The sequence below is a fragment of the Salvia splendens genome, chromosome 1 (genome assembly GCF_004379255.2).
Source record: "Salvia splendens isolate huo1 chromosome 1, SspV2, whole genome shotgun sequence".
Taxonomy (NCBI): Eukaryota; Viridiplantae; Streptophyta; class Magnoliopsida; order Lamiales; family Lamiaceae; genus Salvia; species Salvia splendens.
In genome coordinates this window covers 39,839,634-39,865,197 of record NC_056032.1, presented here as the reverse complement: position 1 = coordinate 39,865,197, position 25,564 = coordinate 39,839,634, and the positions used below count along the sequence as shown (strand labels likewise).

The window sequence follows — 25,564 nt, the reverse complement described above, 5'->3', positions numbered from 1 at the left end:
CAATGTGTTTCTGATGAGCTTCAACGTCAAACGTAGCAAACTCAAGAGATTCCTTATTGGGGATGACACCGATTGGTTTGTCCAGGACATACTCAACCTTGTCATGCCTTAGCACCAAGCGCAAACAACGGAGCCAATCCGTGAAATTTGACCCAGTCAACTTGTTTGTTTCCATCAAACATTTGTAAGCCAAGTTTGACATTTTATCTGAACAGAAATTAAAATGAAAGCAAATCAGAAAAGCATATAAAGATCACATTCGCATCACTAATCAAACAAGGGTTTATTGTATTGATTAGCTCCCACTAATTTTAACATATATTATGCCCCCAAACATAAAATACGAATTTATATCAAATATAAATTTTAGTGGTCCAAGATCCAAGTCTATATAGTTGTAGCCTCTGCGAGGGCTGATGACTACAATAATATCACCAGGTAGGCCTCCAAGCCAATTGTAACAACAATTTTACAATTCTAGGTTTATTAATCTAATTAATATACGTCCATAAATTATTTTGGTTGCGAGGGCTACTCAAAATAATTTAAGCAAGTCAACCTCATCACACGATGTCAACCATGCATCTATGAATGAGCCTAAACCTTGTAGATTTAGAGTAAACGCGAGGGCGTAAAACTCGTGGTCGAAAAGACTAGGAACATCAAACAATTGTGATGGACGACGCGTTTGTTTCAAAAAACAAGACTTATATTTTATGGGGAAAAGTGTGATACTAGTTTTGTGAATATAATATCCAATATTAAATTTCAAACAATTACTGGGCGCCGCCTACCCAGACATAGTATAACACGGACTACACATACTGGGCGCCGCCTACCCAGACATAATATAACACGGTCTCTAACTACTATAGTTAAATAAATAAGCATAAATCAAATAGCATGCTTATCACATATGATATCAAATAATGCTCAATGAATAAAATCAAATTTTATTCTCTAATTAAATGTGGACTTAAAAAATTATGTATTAATTCTAAATTAACATAATCACATATTTAATATTAATTCAAAATTAATATTAATAATATATTTATTATTATTAGTATTCAGTAATCGAATTAATGAATTTAAATAATAATCTATATTATAATAATTGTACATGATTAATTCAAAATTAATATTACACACAATATCATTATTTAAAATAATAACGATGAATCAAATCTATATTTGTCAAATCAATATTCGAATGAATCAAATCAATATTCGTCATTGCAACAACACTTATGCAACATCTTTATTATTTGCGCCAAATTTGATGGTTGGGTCCAGCGCATCTGAGCAACTCTTCACCTTACCTTTTAAAATCACAATCTATTAATCTAATTAATATATTATATCGTCAGTTCGAAACTAACGAGATACATATTCATTCAAAATTGAATAATTTTCACAGATCAATTAAAGGAATCAAATAAGAGTTTCGATTTCCAAAATCATCCACAAATTAATTAGGAAACAAAACTAATTATGAATCAAGCCCCGGGCTATGATACCACTGTAGCTCAGTGTGGGTTAGGGTACCACGCATTGTGTTTCTTGTTTCGATCATCTTGCCCACCGTCGTATGCACACCTCGGCGTGGGGGAGACATCGCGATTGAGCTTCCGGCTTCATTCTCGTCGTAAAAGTTAGCCGCCCTCTGTCCTTCGTCAGCTATAATCATGTTGTGCAAGATAATACACGTGTACATGATGTCGGCGATATTCTTAACGTACCACAGCCGAGATGGGGCCTTCACAATGTTGAATCTGCCTTGAAGGACCCCAAAAGCTCTTTCGACGTCTTTCCGAGCAGACTGTTGACAATGTGCAAAAAGAACCCGTCACAGGTTTTGCTGATTGCTGAACGTCTTCACGAAAGTCGACCACCTTGGGTAGATACCATCGGCGAGATAGTAACTCATGTGGTATGCATTTCCGTTGACGGTGAAGTCGATCGCCGGTGCTACACCATCAAAACATCATTGAAGAGTGGTGAAGAATAGAGCACGTTCAAGTCATTGTTGGATCCGGCAAAACCGAAATATGCATGCCAAATCCATTGGTGGTAGTCGGCGACCGCGTCAAGGATAAGTGTTGGGCCGCCGCCTTTGTGGCCGCTTAAGTGTTGCCCCCTCCAAGCAGTCGGGTAATTCTTCCACTTCCAATGCATGCAGCCAATGCTGCCAAGCATACCGGGAAAACCGTGGACTGTTTCGTGAAGACGAAGCAACCGTTGACAATCATCGGTGGTGGGTGCCCGAAGGAATTCCTCACCGAAAGTAGAACGAACGCCGTCACAAAAATTTTTAAGGCATAGGATTCCAGTTGACTCACCGACATGCAAATACTCGTCGAAGAGGTCAGCTGTTTGCCTAGTAGCAAGTTGTCAGATGGCACAAGTACACGTCTACAACGCCGAAAGACTTTACCGACCGGTTGCGTCTTTACTTGATTGAAAGTATTCAACACGGACGTACAATGTGTTGACAATACGCATAAACAACCGTTTTGACATGCGAAAACGGCACCTAAATTAATCTTCCGGAAACCGCAGTTGGTCAGAAAAATAGTCGACAACGAGCCTTTCGTTGGCTCCCTCCCGGTCACGAGGGATGTAGCGGCGAATTGATCTAGTTGGTCGAGGAGGAGGGGCGGGGGTAGTGGTGGCGACATATGCTTCATAGGCGGCACGATATTGTTCATAATATTCTTGTTCTTCGCACTCCGCTTCCGCCATGATATCGGTGAAATCCATTTGAGAGGGTTTGAGTGAGAGAGGAAGATGTAGATGAGTTGTATGAAAAAAAAATATGAATGAGAGATGAATGGGAGATGATTTGATGTGAAAAATGGATGATGAATGTGTGTATTTATAGATGATTTTGGGAATATAAAAATTATAAAAAAAATAAAAAAAATCAGAAAAACTGTAATAAAACAGCCATATTTTTTGGAATCTGAATTTTTTTTTAATTTTTGGTATTATTTTCATTTTTAAAAAAAAATGAATTTCCAACGGATAATCCGTTGGCCAATAGAAACGCGCCACGTAGCCTGCTCAACGGCACGGACGCCGTCCGTCCCAGCGAGCACCGTTGCGGATGCTCTAACATCTTAATAAACTACTCCAAATTTTTACTTAAAATAAAAATAATGATAGTAGTTCGAGGTGGGCCGAAACAGAAAAGTGCAAGTAGCATGAGACGGAAAGAGTACGAAAGATCAAAATAATTATGAGATATTAAGCTCACTTAAAATTCATTAAGCTGAAAAGAATACCAAACACCATCAAATCTACGATATCAATCCGAAAGTGTCATTACACTATTAGGTTGGACAATGAAGCTGTTAGTTTTCCAATCTGTTATGATTTCATTCTCTTGCAAAGTTGCAATGAAGTTTCGCTATTCATATTTTTGTCGATTTTGTTGAATTAAACATTTTTCATTTTTTTGGCATGCAAGCTTCGGCCAAAGAAGATCTTTTGAGGGAATAAAGCAAAAAGGATTCAGAGCTACAAGTACTTCGTTGTACGTTCTATCTGGGTACACCTTTGGAGATTGTTTAAGTGGGAACGATTTCGATCCTAATGGCCAAAGTAATACTCCCTCTATCCCCCATTAATTATCCACTTTGATTTCGACACGAGTTTTAAGAAATGTAAAGAAAAGTGAGTTGAAAAATTTAGTGGAATATGAGTCTCACTTTTGTATATTAGTAGTTTTATAATAGAGTGAATGTGTAAACAACTTATGATAAAAAGTGAACATGGACAATTAATGGGTTACGAATGAAAATGACAAAAGTGGACAATTAATAAGGGACGGGGGAGTACTGAAATCAAGAGATTTTACGAGTTTTATGAATTGTATCTATTTTCATCTTGGTGCTAACAAGGTAATAAGTATCATTCTCTACATTTGTTGTAACTTATTTTATACTCCCTCCATCGCTAAAAAGTAGACAACATTTGAAATAATGCGAATTTTAATGCGCAATTGGTAAAGTAAGAGAGAGATGAAAAATAAAAAGTGGTTGGAGTATTGTTAGTGGAGAATAACACATGCCTTATTACAAAGATTTTTTTTTATATAGAATTGATTTATTTTTAAGGGACATCCAAAAATCGCAAATATGATTTATTTTTAAGGTACATAGAAAGTAGTAGTATAATTTAGTTGTCTCTCGACTATACTTGACCTTGTTTAGGATCTTTCTACCGAGGATATGGGCATAGGCACTCGCGAGGTGGGTTTCTTATATGGACAATACAAACATATTACTCTGGGAATGGACCTAGCACCTAGAGTTAATTGGTTTGGCATTGACCTTAGAATTGAAGTCATGGCTTTTGGATCGGTGATTAATATCTATATATTTGGTTTGTGCTCTTATGTTTGCCTCTAAACTATATCCTTTTGCTATTTGCATGTAGGAATATTAGTGCAGCCTGCAACCCATGGGTTTATCCGAATAGCCCGCTAATTTCAAAGGATTGGGTTAAAAATTCCCAATATGATAAAAGTACAGATCGATTAGCTCGTAACTCAAGTGGGACAAAACCAAAATCTGATGGCTGGCCTGATAGATTGGACCAGGTACAACTATTGTCTATTATTTCTTCATGTTTGACATCCACTTCATGATTAATTATTTTTATAATATAACTAACTATACAAAAAAACGTACTCCCTCCGTTACACTATAAGTAACACATTTTTCTTTTTGGGATGTCCCACTCTAAATGACACATTTCTAAAAACGGAAACATGAATCTCTCAACTTTTTACCTTTCTTACTTTATTCTCTCCAGATAACTCACAAAATAAAACTATATAAAATCTCGTGGCGAAAAGGAAATGCTCCACTTAGAATGCACGGAGTGAGTATATATTAAATATTTATTATGCAGAGTAGTAGATAAATATATTAAAAATTCTAATTTAACTATAGGAAATATTCTAGTTTATAAAATATGCTTCAAACTTTCTTAATATATGTTTAATTTTATTATATTTTAATAAATTTTAAATTAATATATAATTATGTTTGAGTTTAAACATATATCTGAAAAATATCATAACTAAATGTTTTACCTTCTATAAATATAACTAATTTTCATTATTATGTAATGGATTGACCACATATTAATTTAATCGGTAGTAGCCCGCTGGGCTATCCTGAAACCCGAATATTTATGGTTATGATTGAATATTTATAACCTGAAATAGTCATAATCCGATTAGCATCACTCGATTAACCTGCAACTCGAGTAGGATTGGCCTGAAACCCGCTAACTTGACCTGATTGACATCCTTATTTACAAGCATTCTTTGTTTATTTAATATGCTTGTCCTTTGTTTTTTTTTTCCTTTGGATCCTAGTTACTTTTGTTTATTTATATATATACTCGCTGATATGGACAAAGATGTGAAAGGATTGTGGTCTAACTATTAGTGGTTTTGTTTATTTATATATATACTCGCTGATATGGACAAAGATGTGAAAGGATTGAGGTCTAACTATTAGTGGTTTTGTTACATTGTCATTTTTCTTAATATTTTCTCTTCACTTTTATCATTTCTGTTTTTCAGATGTGCAATTAGTGGTTTTGGAAAGTTATCGGTGCACATATGACATACTTGAAAAACTGAATAATAAAGGCTCTCTAACTACAATCTCACCACTTCCGGGCCTTCCAGCAGCAATAGATGAAGCCATTAACACCTTACGTCTCTTCAGGCGTACAACATGTTTGATCATGTACATATTTCGTTTGCATTCCATGACTTCAATGCATCAAAGTACTTTGAATGCACATATTATTTGAAATAGTCTCCGCAAATAATACTATAATAACTTATTTGTATTATTATATTTTAATTCATCATCATCATCATCATCATCATCATCATCATCATCATCATCATCATCATCATCATCATCATCATCATCATCATCATCATCATCATCATCATCATCATCATCCATATTCTCTTAAGTGTGCAAGATATAAACACCAGAAAAAAAAATGAATTGGGAGTTACTTGGTGGCTTTGTTGGGACTGGGAACTCAAACCTAGCCAACTCGGCTGAGGCGTGTCTGTTCAGGCGCTCATCTATGCGGGGGCATATGGCGCTGATGGATCCGAAATTTGTGGCTTATTATGAAAATAGGTCTCCCAATCAAAGTTGTTATCCCAATTCATATTTCCACTAGTTGCGGGCTGTGATGCTTTTGGAATATTCTAGGACATCATGTAATAATAGGAATAGCCATGTCCACTGGTTCAGACACTTCTCTGACCAATATATCGAGTACTCTTGGTGAAACCGTAAGACATATCGACTTCGGTATGCTATTGAGAAGGTAATATCGTATGTTCACCATCACCGCAATTGATAAGGAAATCACCAACAGGCTTTCTAAATACTATCACATAGTCTCAGTCAGCTCTCTCTCTCTCTCATCACTATCGCCCGTCATGTGATATACATGCCACAACGTATCAAACTATAACAAAGAACATTTGTAAATAATGAGATAAATAAAGGCAATGATAAAACGATTACTTTCTTCGTCCTTCATTGGGTGATACATTTCTTTTCGACACGAGATTTAAGAAAATGAGGTTTTATTAGTTGAGTGGAGAAAATAAAGTAAGATAGATTAAAAAGTAGAGAGGAAAAAGTAAGAGAGAGAATGCAAAAAAGGACTCGCTTAGCTTGGGATGTCCCAAAAAGGAATATGAATCACTTAAGAGCATCCACAATAGGGACGGATGTCCCGGCGGACACCTCCTGTCACGTCATAAGGACATCTCATTGCACTGACACGTCATAAAGACATCCCACTGCACAATAGCGGACAAGAACAACCTAAAAAATTCACAAATTCACTAAATTAAACAATTTACGGAATTAAAATTTCGACACGAATACTGACGAAGAAAGTGCAATAATAATTTCATTAAAAAAATAGTACGATTCAACAAAAAAATAAAAAAAATTTAAACAAATTACATTATAAATATCAACGTGCATCCCTCCGCGTCCATAGCTCTTCAATTATATCTTTCTGGAGTCGAATATGGGCTTCTTGTTGGCGCATGTTGGCAAATGCACGGACCCGATCGGCGTCTCCATGAGTATCCCCATACGTACATTGGAGGTGGCCACGCCGTGGCTTGGACCGACAACATCAATATCATCATTGGCCCAACCAGACATTGTTGGACCTTCATTCTCGATAATCATGTTGTGCACGATAATACATGCATACATGAAATCAGCGATGCTGTCAGGATACCACAACCGTGTTGGACCCTTCACTGCAGCCCATCGAGCCTGTAACACACCAAATGCCCGCTCCACATCCTTGCGCACTGCCGCCTGACGTTGCGCAAAGTAGATCTTCTTTTCTTCTATTGGGCATCTAATCGTCTTCACAAAGACGCGTCACATAGGGTATATCCCATCCGCCAAATAGTAGCTCATATCGTGCTGGTTGCCGTTGGCGACGAAACTGACAGTCGGACCAACGCCCATGCACTGCTCGTTGAAAAGGAGGGACGACTAGAGGACGTTGATGTCGTTGTTCGACCCGGCTACTCCAAAATACGCATGCCAAATCCATAGCCGGTAGTCAGCTACGACTTCGAGGATCATCGTGGGATTCTTGCCTTTGAAGCCGGTCGTGTACACCCCTTTCCAGACGGCGGGACAGTTCTTCCACTCCCAAAGCATACAATCTATGCTGTCCAATATTCCCGAAAACCCGTGCTGATTCCCGTGCATATCCATCAGAGCTTGGCAGTCTTCGGGGGTAGGCTTCCGAAGATACCTATCCCCGAATATCTCAATAACGTCCTCACAAAAATACTTCAGACAATCGCGGGCAGTCGTCTCGCCGATGTGGAGGTACTCGTCGAACATGTCGGCCGCGCCTCCGTATACCAGCTGCCTGATTGCGGCAGTGCACTTCTGTATGGGCATGTGACCAGGTCTACCACTCACATCCTCCCTGAACCTGAAATACAAGTATCGACGCTCTAAAGCATTCACGATACTCATAAATAGCGGTCGATGCATCCTAAAATGCCACCGGAAAAAATTATCCCCAAACTGCTGCTCCAGAGCGAAGTAGTCCTCAAACAACCGATGGTGTGCAGCGATGTGGTCCCGGGGTACTACGGCTCGGCGATGGATGGGCGAGGTACCACCGGCTGCATTTGCTGCTGCAAGTGCACTTGAATCAAACGATTTATCTCGGTGGACATATAAGCCCGCACCTGTTCATTAATTTGCCGCCTTGTGTCAGCAGTATCCCCACCACTACCACCCGCACCACTACCACTACCACTAGCCATTTTGGATCTACCGATAGAAACGTAGAGAGAGAGAAGAGAAACTCGTTAATATGACTGGTACGAATGAAATGAAGTTCAATGAGCCGTATATATAGAGTTTAAAAAAATCAAAAATTGGGACGTCCGCCGGACGGCCGTCGTGTCACCGCAATAGCGGGCGTCACGACGGATTTCGCGCACACCAGCTCGTCCGTCGTCGACGTCCGCATCCGCCGAAAACGTCGCAATAGCGGACGTCCGCCGGGACATCCGCTATTGCGGATGCTCTAACAAGGGACAAAATGATACTTACAACGTCGTTGTTGAGGATGCAATAGTGTTCAATCCCATATTTACACGTTTGCCCGACTTAGTGATGTAGGCAATTGTTATTTGGTTATACCGCTTCATATAGGCCAAAATTCTGGCCATGCTCCAACTGGCAGAGATGTTTCAAGTAATGATAAGTCACAAAGTCCAACCTTCTATCCCATTGTTGAATATATATTACATGCCCGACAACTCAATCCTTGTGATTTTTCCCTCGATGGTATGAACAAAGCGCTTCCAAACTGTCGCACAACTCGTTCTGCCTCACGTGGTTGACAATAGCCCCAACATATAATATATTTCCTCTGTTCCATAGTAGTGAAGTCATTTTGTCATTTTGGTACGTTGCATAACATTGTAGTAGAGTCATTTTCTTTTATATTAAAAGTCAATACACATCTTTTCACTTACTTTACTCTCTCTTTAGAGCATCCACAATGGGGCGGACGATAGCGTGCTCGATGCATCGGGTGCGCTATCGTCCGCCACTGTGGGTGCGCGGACGACGAACGATGCGTCTTCCGCGCCCTAAGCTTAGTCCGCGGACGAAGCGCTGACGATAGGGCATCGTCCGCCCACTGTGGGCGACGAGGACGATGCAACGCGTTTTAGTTTTTTTTTTTAATTTGAAAATTTTGTTTATATAAATACCTCATCCTCAGATTTCATTTGTAACTTTTCGATTCACTTTTCAACTCTCAAATTATGCTATAAAATGGATTCTGGTGGATACTCAAGTCCTGGTAGCCCAATATTTGGAGATGGCGTACGATGGCCGGGTACACAACCTGGCGAATATCGGTCGTTCGACGACAACACGCAGTACGACCCCGACTTCAGTACGGATTCGTACGGTCTCTCTGACATGTAGCCGTCTCTAACTCGCCCTGCTGCCCCCTCGGCCGCTGTCGCCCCCGCCAGAAAGAAGCGGGCCAAGCACCGCGCGTACAAGTTGCCACCTCCGACAACGAATGAAGAGTACGCCCTTGGCCGTACGAACTACCAGCCGGATGAAACCCTCGTCTTGGCGAGGTGTTAGGTAGATATATCGGAGGACCCAATATTCGCAAACAACCAAAAGCAGCTCGCGTACTGGGAGCGCATCGTCGAGCGCTACAATGAGGCGAAGCTGCCGAGCGCGTACAAGCGCCAAAGGGAGCAGCTCCGCAAGCACTGGGATCAGGTGAAGAAGCAAGTCAACCTGTTCGCGGCGGAGTACGAGAAGTGCTCGAGGGATCAGGGAAGCGGCGAGAGCTTGAGTGATGTGCGCGATAGAGCGCTGTTGTCGTACCAGTCCATATACGACAACTTCAAGCATTTCGGCATCTGGGCGCTCTTGAGGGACAAGCAGAAGTTCCAAGGCGGGATTCTGCACACCGGTGCGAGAAAGAGGACGAAGACCACAAACACTAGTGCTTACACGACCAGCGAAAGCTGAACTCGTCCGGTGGACCTCAACCGGACGTGCACGAAGAAAGAGAGTTCCAGCACACGATGTCCTCCCGGCGGCGTCCCATAGGCGTCAAGGCTGCGAAGAACAAGGGGAAGGCGAAGGCGACATCCTCCTCGGCCGCCGCCCCCCATCGCCGACCCCGACCCCGGCGACAATTGCCTACTCGGATTTGGCAACGGTCCCGATGGCGCGGACGTTGTTGGATGCGCACAATGCCCTTATGAAGTGTACGGATCCGACCGGAGCCGAATACCTCTAGGGGTTGATCGATGAGTTGCGCCGGAAGTTGAGACTTTTGTAGAATAGTCAATTTTTTTTATTTATAAACATTGTAACTTTTTTTAATCGTATTATTTGCCGTTTCTATTTAATCGTTGTGTTTTTAATTAGTTTGCATTTATATATTTGAAAACATTTAAATTAATTAACAAAACAATTGTAAAACATATAGGGCACCCCTTAGGGCGCCCCACTGCATGTGGAAGGGCAAGAGGATAAAATGCTGATGTGACGGTGCATAGGGCGGGCTTTAGGGCGCCCCTTAGGTCGCCCCACTGTGGATACCCTTATCTCTTTACCTACTTCATTTTCTACTTTATTATTCATTTACTTAACTCACTTAACATAATTTTTTCTTAAATCGCGTGCCGAAAAGAAACGTCTTCACTACCACAGAACGAAGAGAGTATATAGTATGTCACTGTTCTCCAACATTTGTTTATGTTATGGCTGGCAATGCTCGACCCATATACGACCAATTTTATAATTATAAATTTCAGTTATCTACATTTGATATGTAATTCAATTTCAAATCCAAATATTTTGTAGTAGACCCAATTCCATGATACTAACGAAATCTCACTTTAATTAGGTACCTAGGAATGAAAACATAGTACTCCATATGTCCGTGAATAAGAGTCTTATTTCTTTCCGGCACAAGTTGTAAGAAAGGTTAAAAAAATTAATTGAAAAAAAGTAAGTAGTACTCCTACAGTTCCCACTTGTATTTATTAGCTTTAAATAGAATATGAGTGGAATGAATTAGTGGAATAAGTAGCTTATTACCATTTATAGTATAAATGAATTGAGACTCTCATTCTCGGACGGACTAAAATGGAAAAGCGAGAATCATATTCGTGCGCAAGGAGGAGTTAATAACGAAGTTATGACGTCATATATCAGCAATATGACATCATAGATCAGCAATATGACGTAAGCCTCACCTGCATTTCAATTTTCACCTTAACACACATCTAATCACACAGACACACACGCAGAGCGACAGATATACCATCTGTTTGCGGCTAATATCCATAGATTTCATTCACTCTGAAACAATTAAACATCAGCCAAAACATAGTCCCGTTTACATCTATAACTCTCTGTACATCTACGTTTTGTATGTAATTATTGATCAATCTCTTGCCCACCGCCATTTCCACAATTCAAAGCTTCGGTTAGCACCAACTGTTGTTTCTTTTTTTCACCGCTTCACAATTTTCAGGTGCGGGTATAAATTATCCCCTCCGTGTCTGCGTGAATAACGAGGCAAGTTCTCTTCTTGCTTTCTTTCATTTTCTCCTATTTACATTTTGCACGTTCGAATTTGATTAGGGGCAGCGGCTGTTATTGCTTTGTCTTTTTCAAACATCAATTCTTTGTTACGGGTCATGGAATTGATTGTTTGTTATTGTTGTCGTTTCAGTGTTACTGATTAAGGGGCGGAAAATTGCTGGGGGTTAGGAATTTGAATGGGATGGGATTGGGAATTAGGGCTTTCGCGGACCAGCATTTATCTCTTCATGATAGGCTCTATTTTATCTCTTAATGTTTTGGGAGTTTAAATTGTTTAGGTGGGCCTAGAATTTCGTTTTAAGCTGTGCAGTTTGATAAATATGTAGTCTTGGTAGGGCAGTTATGCTCCCAGGGTTTTGTTAAATTTTGTAAGAGTTTTTGGGGGCTTTTGAAATTGGGATATTAGATAATACGAAGTGTACTTCAGCGTAACCATTGACTGTATATCGTTTTCGCTCTGTGAGGAATGCTCCGCGTATCCAAGTTTGCATATTTGAGTTTCCGAAACTCAGAATTGTAGTAGTAATTTTTAATCCAAGTTTGGTTGGTGATCTCAGTGCTTGGGATTTTGGTATATATGTACGTGTAGTAATTCAAGGAAAAATATTCCACATTCATTCTGTGGATGCCAACAATGAGAACTCACCAACTTTAAACCTATCACTTGGGAGATCATATTGTTTGAGATACCCTCTTATCATAAACTGCTTACATATTGGATACCTCAGATTCTCACTTTAGTTATATTTAATTGGCTAATTTGGCTTATATAACGAGTTTTGCACGAGTGAATAACAATTTCAATCCTGCACATTATTTCAACTTAGGCCAGTAATTTTGATGTGCGACAATGTATTTTTCCAAAGCACTGGTTTGGCTTCCAAAATCGATACAGGAGTGATATTATCATTCTTTGTGGTTGTGGTAAGGACATTGTCATAACTCTTTCCAACCTTTCCCGCAGGTTTATAGCTCTGAAGCTTATTATCTTGACTTCCTGTAGTTGCAATTTTGAGTGCAATGACGGAAGTTGATAGTGAAATTATAAAACCGGAGGTATGCTTGTTATTTTTGCGCCCAAGACATCTCAGTTATCTTATGTGTGCATTTAATCTTATACCTTAACATATACTTCCTCCGTTCCATAGTAGTGGAGTCATTTTGCCATTTTGGTACGTTCCATAGTAGTTGAGTCATTTCCCTTTTTAGTAAAAGTAAACACACTTCTTCTCACTTACTTTACTCTCTCTTACTTTATTCTCTCTTCATCTCTCTACTTTCTTAATCTCCGTGCCGAAAAGAAATGCCCCCACTACTATGGAACGGAGGGAGTATTACCCCACACTCTTTCCATATCATGTGCTATATGCTTTGCAATAGTTCTGCATATTCATTCAACTTAATGACAGTGCCTGTTCATGGTCATAGCTATCAATTTATGTTGGCTCTCTAATTGATGCTGATTTATATTACTTGCTTGCACGGTGTGTGCATTACAGATGCTAAAGGCATATGTTTGGCTTCAAACTTCTGATGGTTCTATCCAGCAAGTAGAGCAAGAAGTTGCCATGTATTGCCCATTTATATGTCAAGAAATACATGCTGGCATGGGATCTTCCAAGAATTATCCCATCTCTCTTCCTTCACGTGTCAATCCTTCCATGCTGAGCTTGATACTTGATTACTGCCGATTCCATCAAGTACTAGGACGTTCCAACAAGGTTGTATTGGTGATTGGTGAACTTTGCTTTTTCATGTGTCCTGATAACTTTTTAGTGAAGAACACACGTTATCTGATAATATGGAAAATAAGTTCTTGGTTTTTGTTATACTTGAATGCAGGAGAGGAAGTCATTTGATGAGAAGTTTGTTCGAATGGATACTAAAAGGCTTTGTGAACTGACATCTGCTGCTGACAGCCTGCAGCTGAAGCCATTGGTTGATCTCACTAGTAGGGCTCTTGCACGGGTAATTGAAGGAAAAACTCCAGAAGAGATCCGAGAGATATTTCATCTCCCTGATGATCTTACAGAGGTGTTCTGTCGTTGCCAGCAGCGTACATGCTTAATTTCCTTTTCATTCTTGGGAAGAATCCTATTATTCTCATCTTCCTTTTCTTATATGTTCCATTCCTATCGATACAGGAGGAAAAGTTGGAACCTATCAAAAACACCATGGATGATCCTAGGATTCGGCTTTTGAATAGATTGTACGCTAGGAAGAGGAAAGAATTAAAAGAAAGAGAGAGGTTGAAGGTGATCACGTCATTGTTTTTACAGTGTCATGTAATTCCACCTATATTACTTTAGGTTTCTATACCACAGTGAACAGAGATGTTCAGCTTTGATATACTGCTTGAAAGTGGTTATTCAGTATTCGATACTTGAGACTGTGACATTCTTTAATATGTTCTTTAGAATGTTGAGACTGAAGAGGATCGCGGGGACGAGCGTTCAGTTGATGACTTGTTATCATTTATTAATGGAGGCGGTGAAGGTAATTATACATGAATCATTGAGAAAAATAATATATTTAGATCTCTATTCTAGTATATAATGTGAAGGTAATTAGGGCGTGATGTAAATAGTGTTCCTAGCATTTTTGTATTGCTTGTAGCGCCTCAAGTTATGATGAAATCAAATGAGCTCCCATCCCTTTTATCATTCTAGGGTGGGCATTTAATATGTATCTTTTTGCAGATTCTAAAGGGACTAGAACTTCTAAGAGTAAAAAGAAGAGCCGTAAAAGGAAAGATCTCAAGACTGCTTATTCAAACTGCACAAGTACTTCAAACAATACCTCTTCTTCAAATCATGATGTAGATGTGAACAAGAAGGTGGGAGCCCTTTTAATTTGCATAGTTTTGCATATGGTACATGGATTCATGCTGCTTATGTGACCTCTTTCAGCCGTGACTGAGGGAAACGGCTGTAGGTATCAATACCTCATTTTTCTAACTTGTCTCAGCTGACTTTGTTATGTGCTGCAGGAAACAAATGAGCTTCACTCTGAGTCTGGTAATCCTTCATTACATAACAAGCTTCTTAATGATGTTTGTAATGCAACTAAGTTGCTCGACCTTGAAGATGACGGATTAGCAGCTGAAGATGAGTTTGATGGGATTGATCCTGCACTAAAAGAAAAACTTGATAGGTACAATTAGGGTCTTAAGTGCTTTTTATTGGTCACAGTGAACTCTACTCTAAAAGCTATGTGGTCACAATGTTAAAGAGTTGGAAGAATAAAATGGCGGGTGTTAAAGTATTTTGCATCATGCTTGGTCGCTCGTCTCTATCATGAATCGATATATCTGAGTGGTGCAGTTGCATGCGGCTGTTTATCTGTTTGCAATTTGCATATATTTAATTGTCGGACAAACAACTCATGCAAAGCTGGCCCATGCTTAAAATCTAGAAATAACTTATCCAACTACTTAGTTATAGGCTCTATCAAGGAGAAAGAGAACTTGCCCCAGTTCACTCCACCCTTACTCTAATGCAAGATTGGTACTTTTTCTGGAGTTATTTGAACCAAAGAGTGCACACATGTATAGGTTATCAAACTCCTTTAAAATCAAATTATTTTATCCTTCTTATGAGACATGCTTTACTGTCCCAGCGTTCTTACTCACTTAACCTTTGTTATATGTTTATTATCTTGGCAACTTATGTTTCTGCTTTGATTCTATCAATTGTTTCAACTTAAAAGGAAAGTACTAGTATTTATCTGTCGCATCTTGAATTCATTCACCAACATTTTCAATATTGCTGCCACAGACCTCCGTTTCATGAAAACTAGTAGCTTTTGTTAAAATGTCAATACTATAAATTCGACAACAGGTACAACTTCACATTTTTAATGTGTAGTACTTCTTAGTGGACTGCATTTTTATTGTCTCCCGGAAGATTTGGAATTCACTGAAACTAACTTTTTATTGTCAATTGTGGTAAATCAAACTTGCTCAATCTACTAGCGTCTTGGACTCTTGTGCAATGCATCTCTTGGAAGTTTATATTTTTTCACAGTAGATCAAATTGATTTGATAGCGTTTTTGTACTTCTCATGATACTATTTCAAATACTTCTTTCGAACACTTATTCTGTAGACTGCTGCAAATAATGAATGGGGCAAATAGCTGGCAAATATAAATTAGCACGGCTGTATATTCTCCATGCTCGTATAACTGTTTTTTGTTTTGTAATGTCTGACTGATCAGGGAAGTAGAAGACTTCGCGAGAAGGTTAAATTCAGATTGGCCAGAAATAATGCAAGAAATTCTCTCTCGAGGTCAGGAGAGAAGACCTTTACCGTTAACAGTCAATGGGAATGGTTCCTTGAGGAGATATACAAGTAGGTCTCTTTCGTGTTACTAACGTCTTCCACGTCAACCAAAATATGGTCTTCTTTCATGTCATTTATTTTAGTGATATGGAAATATTGCTGAAACTCTTGCTTGGTGCATGATGCATGATTGAGAACTCACATTTGTTTCATTCCCCAGGCTCGGATCAGCGCCACAAATGATACCCCGAAAACACCTATGAACTTCAAAACGGACAACTTGACCAGAAAAGTTAATGGCCAGCACCCGACTGACAGGTTGGTTATGGCATGCAAGCTTCGACCAGAGCATACATCAGAATGAGATTGGCATTCAATTTCACTGGGAATTTTTTGACATTGTTAGAGATTCAATTTTGACACTTGACCTCCACAGCAAACAATAAGGGAGAGAACACGCTTTCAAGATGCCGATACCAGCCAATTTTGCTTCTCTCTTCGTCTTTTTTTTCTTGTCTGTTCCCTTTTCTTCGCTTTCAAGTTGACGTACTGACTGTTGGTTGTTATAACCTTCTCACTTGTTGCACCAACCAATTTGGATTAGAGATCTTATTGCTGAAAGTCAACAGCCGAATGAGTTGAAGTGTTGTAAATATCAACAAGTTTGATGCTTTCTTCTATATTTAAAGTTGAATCCGGTTTGTATTCTTTGGTCAAAATTTGCAAAATTTTTCCGACTTCCATCTATTAATTCTTTAAGACTCATCTATCTAATCTGTCATTCAAAGTAAACTAGACTTATCTCTAGATTGATGAATAAATTCGTGAATTGCAAATAGCTCCTTTTTTCAAGTTAGAAAACAGAATCATACAATCTGCAGCACTTCATTCTCAGTTTGGCTTCTAATATGTATCTACATACAGCATATTCTCTGCGGAACTCCTTGGCGCCAGATGTGGCCTTACAAGGCATAGCTCAGTTATTGTTCGTCTGATCGGAGACGAACATGGGGGCACGGCCTATCAGGCTCACCCCGGGACCACAGATGCTTCAGATCACCTCTCTTCTTCCCTAATGAGATCAATGTGCCTGAAACAGAGATACAGAAACAATCACCCTGACTGAATGCAGAACCAAAAAGATCGATGCTTTTGTAGTCTAGGGTTCTTGTAGGTGCCTACCTAGCGTGAACGGCACAATGTAGAGCAGTGCAGGTTGGCCATGGCCATCCATCAAGTTGAGAGCCACATATGTTATCAGAAGCCCTGTAATGAATCAGAAAACATGTAAATCCCATCATGTGGAAGATGTCCATGAGAAAAACAATGATGTCGTGTGGAATTGAACCGTACCTAAGCCATAAGCCAGCATTGCCCACAGGAAATATCCAGCCTTCAGGCTTTTCTTGGACAGCCAGTCATACCTGCAGATACGATAGAATATAATGATGCACGACTGCATGCAGCACGATAATAGGCATTGCTAGTGCGTAGATCCAAACCTTAGGGAAAAGGTGACGAGTAATCCGGGCAAGATGATATCTCCAAATCCAATTATGCTGTATCCACCCCAAGGATCAAACATACGAGGGATTTTGAGAAGCATCGGAATACCATCTTCCCCACTTCCATCACCACGAGCCACCTGCAAGATTAGGAGCTAACATGTTCATATATGAAAATTTACTTGTCCAATCTCTAGGAACGAGGATGAGTGTGTCGTACTCACCACTATCATCACACTCTTATGGAACCACCACTTGGAGACAAACACCCAAAATATATCATACAGGAAGGCACAACCGAGGAGAACCGTTCCCACCTAGAAAGACGAAGATGTATTCAGGTGATGTCAAGAATATCCATTTCGAGAATTTAATACAAACTCAAGTGTCCTGTAATGTTACAGCAACAAACAATGGGGCTCGAGCTTAGTATCGAGGCTTCTTGTGTATAGCCAAAAGATCATGACAAGAAAATATTCTAAGTGAACATCAGCGAGCTTCTTCACTATCGAATGCCTGTTTATTGAAGCTATCATGAAACAGTAATCGAGTATAGCACACGTATTAGCAATTACCTTCAGATTTGGAACTCGTATTATCTGGAGAACGGTAATTATCAATGCAATACCCTGTCACACAGAGAACAAAGTCAGTGTTCGTGCATCTAACCAGAATCCATACAATTATCAAAGACTGGTCAAAATTTTCAATTTTACTCCAACCAGTATCTAAATAGAGATTTATAGGTAACTACAGTGTGACCAAATCCAGATAGCGGAAGACAGCAAATGTGAATCAGTATTTGTGGTAGAGTGGTGTTAGAACTGATGCAATTATGTCAATAATCGCAAAGAAACAAGAAACAGTTGATTCTTACGAGTATATCTTGACCAATCCAAGCATAGGAGGTTTTGCGGTATACAGCCCATAAGACTGCAAAGGCTACGCAGAATGGAGAAACACCAACAGTTAAATATGACACAGCCCCCACAAAAGGTACTTTGACGAAGGTCTCTGCAGCATGTTTAAACCATCTGAAACTATATAGAATTCTGCAAGTTAATGCTTTGACAGAAAATCATAACCATGGACTCATTAAGCAAAAGATGTATGAACCTAGATGGAAGTAAAGGCACCTGTAGACAGTTCATTACACTGCTCACCTTGCTTAAACATTATAAGCAGCCCCCCACCCCATTTCAAGAGAGGGGGGGGGAGGGGAATAAATTATAGTGGCATATGGCACTCTAAAGAATGAATGTAGAAACGAGATTGACGAATGATAATAGAACAAATGTATCATAAACTCTTTGAACCCCAGTACATTTTTAGCCAATACTTTGCATAAATAAACTGAAATTTGAAGATAAGTTTGATGGATATTTTTCCTTAACACCCCACGTCCTATTCTTCTATGAAAAAAAGGAAATACCGAGATATTGTAGTTTGAATAATAAGATAAATACCATGATAGTAGAGCCACCAGACATGTTTGCAAACCCTGCAGTACAAGACAAATGAATCAGCATTGTCTAGAATCTTCAAGAGATCCAACTAGTCAATTGATTTACATACATAATAGTAGCGACAAATACAACTTAAAACATGTTGAGCAGCCAAGTATGATACTATTCAAGCTCCGGAAACATATGAATTCAAGCATAAGAAACAGAATGCAACCACTCTCACTCAAGCTATTTGGTAAAATCAACTAAATCTTAAGACAAAATCGTAAATTGGATTAGATTGCAATGTATAAATACAAAGAACATCTCCATCAACATAAACCTAGCAGAAAAAAAATGAAAAGCATGGTGCGCTACCATACCTCTACACCACCTATGCAAAAGACAACCACAAGAACCTCAATGAATGCTGACGACATCAACTTGTAGAGCATAATCAAGAAACATGAGGCGATCACAACGAACAAAACAGCTGAAGTTGTGTTGATTTCCACAACACCACTTGAGTGGACGGTTTCATCAGTCAGGAATTCATCAGCACCGTCCTGCTAGGTTGACATTACACGCATGTGAGATGACCTGATCTCCCCCAAGACTCATTTACTGGAGTATGAATATGTGTTACCTTTACGAGCTTGTCGTGCTCTATAGCTGCTTCTCTGGCACTCCACGCAGACCAATAAGATGCACATAAAATGGTACCGACAGCCATTAGCCATAAGAACACTTCAGCCACATCAACCTCCGGTCTTTGTGGAGAGTACATCTGAATGGATACTGGAAATAAGGACGAGCCCATCAATAACAGTGCAAGGAAATGACATACAGGTAGGATGAGGAACATGACTAAACTATGAGAAAGTAACGCATTTAGCACCAGAATGGCATAAATCTAAAAGGTGAAGAAGCCAGTTTGATCTTCAAGAGATTTGAGGCACCTCACAAGCTTACCATGCGAACTGTTAGTCATACTTTCTTTCAAGCTTTGTCCAGCATCTTGTGGGAGCATGACAACAGGTATACCAACACGTACATCAGTTTCATTTGCTTCACAGACCATCTTGAATAGTTCTGAAAATCAAAAAGCCCGTTGAGGGGCGCCATATCAAACCAGTGATGATATCATGCTAAACAATTTGTTGTATCATGATAAAAACAGGGTCGATGATTGCATCCATCTGCATTGTTTTCAGTTGGGCAATAGGTCCAACCCTAGTGATTGCTTTTGAAAATGTTTTGCAATAATAACTGACAAAAACTACTAACCAGAAGAGTCAATAACTCCAGATAGAAAGTCACGTGGTTAAAAGAAGCCTACTGGACAGCAATAATACAATATAAGCTTTTCTAGAAAGAAGTGAGACTAATGATGACGAGAGAGAATTTACCTTTTTCATTGTTTATGATAAGTAAAGCAGAAGCCCCAGCGTCTTCAGCAACATTTCCTTTGGTGACAAAGCTACAATTGCCACGGTGTACCAAGATAACCTCACCTGCAAGCTAAAGCACACAAAAAGAAGGAAAGATCAGACGCAGTATGAATGATGACTCTTCACAAAATCCAGTGAGAAGCTGCGACACTTTTACATGAGACTCATTTTGGTGAAAGTAGAGTGAGAAATGAGAAGGGAGAGAGAAGAGACCTTATTCCTAGGTGTACTACAACAATCAGGAGGGTCTGCAAGAGCAAGTTTAGTCTGGCTGGCACGCTTCTCTTTTGATTCCAAGGACTTCCCAAATCGCGCTCCAACACCCACAAACTCAGCCACTTCTTTGCCATCTACCCAAACTGGTACTTTAACCTAACAAAGAAAACAATAGAATTCAATGCATGTGAAATAGAAACCGAAACATGGCATGATATATAAGTTCGCAAAGAGGAAATGATGGAGCTTGAAATAAGAGGGGATTCCACACAACAAGGAACTGCACCTCCAAGATGGATGCATGATACAAAGCATCAATGAGTTATTTGTAATATAACGAGTTAAATAATCCCAGATACAGCCAAGACACACTTATAGCACATCTACAATCGGCATAGAAATTCCATAATTACGCTTCTATGGAGAAGCTAGCATAAGAAGAAATATATGGAAGTAAAATTTTACTAAGAAACAGTAAAGCAGCAAATCAATTAGTGCAACAAAATCAAAATCCCTTTCCTAATGATATTTCAAGCCGCCAAAAAAAGGAGACGGTTATTCCAATTCAACGATAAGCCAATACAGCATAAAATCCATTGATATCTGACTTGTAATGCCAATTAATAGATCATACCCCTAAAGGTCAAAAAACAGTAATGACTCCAAAATAATCCTTTCAAATACACTTCACCAGAAAAGAGGATTTCTAGATGCAGAAAACTAGGAAACTCTAACAAAACCCTATCCCAAATAAAACCTTAGATAACACGAAACCAGTCAACCCAAATCAACCTGTGAAAAAACAGCAGACCACAAATAGCTATGTTCAACATATAGGAAAAACTTAAATTACAGAACCATGAATGAAAACAGGCCTGAAAGCAGAATATCTAACTTGAAAATAAGGTATAAAGAAAAAAGATAAGAATTTTACAAGCACGAAATTGTTTTCACAACCGGGCCTCTTCGGGGCAGTATCGTCATGGTGAACTATATCACCTGCGCAAACCACGGAGCTGCAAAGCAAAGCTGCAGCTGCAACTGCAAAGAGAGAACTGTAGAGACCACCGTTCCTCAACTCCATCACAAAATAAAATTATAGAAATAGTAATTTATTGAAGATCAAAGAAAAAGGGTTGGGGTCAATTATCAAATTCCCCCTTGCCAATTCAATTTGAGGGAACATTAAAATTTATCAGATGTGAACGGGTACACAGAAAGCTGAGGACATTACATATGTACGACAAAGGATGCAAGAAAAAGGAGGTATCGATGAAATGAGACTTGTTTGGCTTTCCCCTTTTCGTTTAATTTTACTTTTTACAACAAACAAGCAAGCCATGCTCTAGCCGTTCAACTGACTGTGAAACACACTCTTAACCGTAAACACGAGCTTCGCCAGCCTAACCATGTGCTGATGGATTTTTACTACAAGTCGGTGCAAAATTGTTTTAGTGTATTGTTAAAATTTATTCAATTTACTATAATTTTTTATCTCGACGGTGATGACTGAGGTCTGATGTTTAACTACCTATCAACATTGGTGTTAGTGTTATTAAGTTAATTACTATAAAATAAAGTTCATATTCTAACTCATCATCTAAAAATTGTACTATTCGTAATATCCATGAGTTCATAGTATTATGAGTTGGAGCTTTGGTTTGAAGAAACAAAACAAGAAAATAAGGTGTGAGCAAGTATTTCATAAATCGAGATTAATTTTATCAATAAAAATGGATTGATGTGTTTCAACAAATTTAATTGGAAACAATGTTTGTTATACGAGAAACTTTGTTAAACAGAAACATAATTTAATTTAGTTGCATTGGAACTACTAATACTACTAGAAAACTAAATTCTTCAATAGTAAAATACTTAAAAAATCATTAAAATTGGTAAACGAATATTTGTTGGTAGATAAAAAAAGTCGTTATACGAAACCTGAAACCGGTTAGGTCGGTCATCTACATCCGTACCGATGAGATGAGATGAGCTGGGATCCAATGCGGCATTTTCACATAGGCCCGCGAATGTTGCTTCGACGCCATTGGTTGCTGCCTAAATTAATTCAACTTATATTTTCGTGATTTTTTTCTTTTTTCCCAATATTGTGAGGGCCCAATTGTTTCATTTTGTAGGCCCATTAAGCACTCTAATCTATTCTATATTTCGAATCTGGTGTTTCTCTTCTTTTCAATTGACACATATTCCCATTCAATTTCGAAACTGCGTAAAAACGACGCCGGCGATCCTCAGCTATTCTTTATCTCTTTCTCGGGTAATTTTTCTTCTCTTGTTTTTCAGAAATTTTAGTTTTTTTTTTGCTACTGTCGAATTTCATGGGTGCAAGGAATATTCTCTTAGTTTCTGCAGTGGTATGATATTTGAAATTATGGTATCAGCTGAATTGGATATTTTGATTTTCATTTAGAGTTTTGTTGTTTTTGCAACTAAGCTTTGTCTTTAATTAGCATTCGGTTGACATTTATTTCCATATTCGTAGGTTTATTTCCACATTGAAGTTTATCTACGCCTGCAACTTCAATATGTGGAAGATGATGTGTTCAGTGGAATGATTTTTATGAGATTTTAGTGTAATATTGTTGATTGAATTAAGTTGTACCTGGCTTCAGAATATGTTGGGTTGAGTATTAGTAACTAATTGTATATAAGTGTGGTGGCTTTGTTTTTTATTTTACTGATTAATTCTAGTCGTTTGCTTCGCAGGTTGAAGGATTATGTTCTTTTCGAGGTTTTGTAAGCTAGGAGTTCATGCTATCGGGAACTTGGAAAAATGTATGCTTTCTTGACCATCAGTTTATGTGATTTTCTCATTGTAATGAAAATCAATGTACCCTATTAGGCATTGTTCTTAATATCCTTGACACGCAGTTCCAAACTCTTTATCCATCCATTAATTTCTGAAAATGTGCTTTTAGTATATAAGGAAACGTTGTTGTGTGTCTGAAACACATCTAATTTGATTGAAGTTGTTTGCATGTAGCTGTGAATATCTATTTATATGAAGGTCTTGTAGATTGTCCAGTGAGAAGTAAAACTCAAAATGACGTTGCTTGCAAAGTTGACCTTGAACCTCTTTTGCTTTGATGAGGATCTGTTGATTGTTTTTGTTGTTTTGCAGCTGCTACACTAACAGTGAGGACTTCATACACCCCCAAGGCTCATAATCAGTATTTAGGTTCATTGGTTCGTACATTTTACCTTTTCCATAAGCTTGAGCTTCTCTTTTTGCCACTTTTTCCCACTTATAAGTCAGATGCCTATATATGTATATGATTAGTGACGGCTACAATAAGTTAACGGACTTATGCATATCTTTGAATTAGTGAAATCTCAAGGTCGTGATGAAATATGCAGCCTCTTAAGTGGAAAGGAATTTGTAGCTTCATGAGGCCTTGCTCTTTGTTCTGTTAATGATTTTACTTAAAACAATAAATTATGTTAAGACCCGCAGCCGCAGGCCTAGAATCACTGACAAGGAGTTGCATTTAAATTGAGCAATGGAACGAAGGGGTGGCTAAAGTTTTGTGGTTAGTGCATTTAAGATCATAACATAAAACAATTTTTCTGAAAAAGACAGAAACTCATTGTTCAACTCTACAATATTTAGGATCAAAGTAGAGAACAAAATTTGTCAAGAATTTTTAAAGAAGTAAATACTACTACAACAGACTTCAACTGAGAAAACATAACATGTTTCCTTTTCATTTAGCTATCTGGATTTCACTATTGATCTGTCCATGTTATTAACCCTAATGCATATTCTATCTATGTTTCAGAGAAACAAATTTTTTTGCAGTACAGCACCTCAAGACAAGGAAAAGTAGGTTTTGCAAACCTAATATCATTCACCGCTTTTTTCATCTCCTTCAAATGGCTAAGCTGAGTCCCTCTGTGATGTTTGAAGGGTGTATTAATTTTTATGTATCCTCATGCTCTTTATTTCGAGTTTACAGAATAAATGTGATATTTTGCGACAAAGATGGAGAAGAGACGCATATAAAGGTCCCAGTTGGAATGTCAATGCTAGAAGCTGCACACGAGAATGACATAGAACTTGAAGGTAACCTTTGTTTTGTTTACAGCTACATCTGATTGTTAAAAAAGACACTAGTGATCGCTCCACAAGATTTAAGTTCTTCATTTATTTTAGCAATCTCATGAGCAAAATCAACTGAACTGTCTATATCATGTGAATTCAATTCATTACAGGCGCATGTGAAGGGTCTCTTGCTTGTTCCACCTGTCATGTAATTGTGATGGTGAGAAAATCAACCTACTTTCGTTTTTTCTTTATGATCGCCAGTCCGCTTCATCTTCCTATGTTTCTTGGTGAAATATCCTGCTGCTCACCCTCCCGATCTCTATTGACCTCTGGGAAATGGACCTGGAACACTCAAATTAATTGAACTCTATTATTTTATTTTGGCAGGATGTGGACCAATATAACAAACTATCTGAGCCAACCGATGAGGAAAATGACATGTTAGATCTGGCATTTGGCCTGTCAGAAACGTAAGTCTCTTGACTGGCATCAATCAGTGATATTTGGTCCATTTACCCATTTTAAATCCAATTATTTTTCCCACAGATCTCGTCTAGGTTGTCAAATCATAGCCAAACCCGAACTCGACGGACTTCGTTTAGCCATACCTGCAGCTACACGGAACTTTGCTGTTGATGGGTTTAAGCCAAAACCTCATTAGATCATGTTCTTGCAGATAGAAGATGGAAATAAGTCCCTTCGGTAGACTGGTAATGGCTGGTGAACTGTTTCCAAGTGGTTGATGTTTCGCCGCCTTTCTTTATGTTGTATCTCCAGAGTAGGCTAGGCTTCTGAGTAACTAGTGGTGTAATGAGCGTTATGTCACAGTAAACGAGATAATTCATTTTTGAAGGAGATCACAGTTTCATTTCTTGCGTCCTTAAGT

General features: G+C 38.8%; 3 protein-coding genes across 6 annotated transcripts; 2 read left to right on the top strand and 1 right to left on the bottom strand.

Moving 5' to 3' along the window:
- Positions 1-11,413: 11,413 nt before the first annotated feature.
- Positions 11,414-16,705, top strand: LOC121750656 (SKP1-like protein 21). 2 transcript variants are annotated; one of them, XM_042145242.1, is made up of 11 exons: positions 11,414-11,687; positions 12,679-12,770; positions 13,214-13,435; positions 13,557-13,748; positions 13,859-13,969; positions 14,132-14,210; positions 14,414-14,550; positions 14,704-14,731; positions 14,801-14,867; positions 15,931-16,064; positions 16,216-16,705. In XM_042145242.1, the coding sequence occupies exons 2-11, from the start codon at positions 12,735-12,737 to the stop codon at positions 16,236-16,238; spliced, it is 1,029 nt and encodes a 342-aa protein (XP_042001176.1). In that variant the 5' UTR covers positions 11,414-11,687; positions 12,679-12,734; the 3' UTR covers positions 16,239-16,705. The 2 variants fall into 2 exon arrangements, with proteins under 2 accessions (XP_042001176.1, XP_042001167.1); XM_042145233.1 differs by having other exon boundaries at positions 14,704-14,867.
- Positions 16,706-16,804: 99 nt separating this feature from the next.
- On the bottom strand, positions 16,805-21,891 carry LOC121750391 (signal peptide peptidase-like 4). Its single transcript, XM_042144921.1, has 14 exons — positions 21,547-21,891; positions 20,610-20,768; positions 20,355-20,466; positions 19,918-20,037; positions 19,592-19,743; positions 19,329-19,511; positions 18,967-19,001; positions 18,378-18,540; positions 18,076-18,129; positions 17,725-17,817; positions 17,498-17,640; positions 17,349-17,419; positions 17,178-17,261; positions 16,805-17,085 (listed from the first exon to the last, which is right to left on the bottom strand). Exons 1-14 carry the CDS (start codon positions 21,694-21,696, stop codon positions 16,976-16,978), a joined length of 1,629 nt encoding a protein of 542 aa, XP_042000855.1. The 5' UTR covers positions 21,697-21,891; the 3' UTR covers positions 16,805-16,975.
- Positions 21,892-22,755: 864 nt separating this feature from the next.
- Positions 22,756-25,562, top strand: LOC121751025 (2Fe-2S ferredoxin-like). 3 transcript variants are annotated; one of them, XM_042145735.1, is made up of 9 exons: positions 22,784-22,890; positions 23,116-23,255; positions 23,340-23,408; positions 23,755-23,819; positions 24,413-24,456; positions 24,590-24,696; positions 24,846-24,895; positions 25,066-25,148; positions 25,225-25,562. In XM_042145735.1, exons 3-9 carry the CDS (start codon positions 23,351-23,353, stop codon positions 25,337-25,339), a joined length of 522 nt encoding a protein of 173 aa, XP_042001669.1. In that variant the 5' UTR covers positions 22,784-22,890; positions 23,116-23,255; positions 23,340-23,350; the 3' UTR covers positions 25,340-25,562. The 3 variants fall into 3 exon arrangements, with proteins under 3 accessions (XP_042001661.1, XP_042001669.1, XP_042001678.1); XM_042145727.1 differs by lacking the exon at positions 23,116-23,255 and having other exon boundaries at positions 22,756-22,890; XM_042145744.1 differs by lacking the exons at positions 22,784-22,890; positions 23,116-23,255 and adding an exon at positions 22,963-22,987.
- Positions 25,563-25,564: the final 2 nt, after the last annotated feature.

Excerpts from the sequence above, each read along its gene's own strand:
- LOC121750391 (XM_042144921.1), bottom strand. The coding sequence starts at position 21,696 with ATGGAGTTGAGGAACGGTGGTCTCTACAGTTCTCTCTTTGCAGTTGCA. Across the intron at positions 17,818-18,075 it reads TACGAGTTCCAAATCTGAAG|GTGGGAACGGTTCTCCTCGG; the intron begins GTAATTGCTAAT and ends TCGTCTTTCTAG. Across the intron at positions 17,420-17,497 it reads CTCGTCACCTTTTCCCTAAG|GTATGACTGGCTGTCCAAGA; the intron begins GTTTGGATCTAC and ends TCGTATCTGCAG.
- LOC121751025 (XM_042145727.1), top strand. The coding sequence starts at position 23,351 with ATGTTCTTTTCGAGGTTTTGTAAGCTAGGAGTTCATGCTATCGGGAAC. Across the intron at positions 23,820-24,412 it reads ATCAGTATTTAGGTTCATTG|AGAAACAAATTTTTTTGCAG; the intron begins GTTCGTACATTT and ends TCTATGTTTCAG. Across the intron at positions 24,697-24,845 it reads GAATGACATAGAACTTGAAG|GCGCATGTGAAGGGTCTCTT; the intron begins GTAACCTTTGTT and ends AATTCATTACAG.
- LOC121750656 (XM_042145233.1), top strand. The coding sequence starts at position 12,735 with ATGACGGAAGTTGATAGTGAAATTATAAAACCGGAG. Across the intron at positions 12,771-13,213 it reads GTGAAATTATAAAACCGGAG|ATGCTAAAGGCATATGTTTG; the intron begins GTATGCTTGTTA and ends TGTGCATTACAG. Across the intron at positions 13,970-14,131 it reads AAGAAAGAGAGAGGTTGAAG|AATGTTGAGACTGAAGAGGA; the intron begins GTGATCACGTCA and ends TATGTTCTTTAG.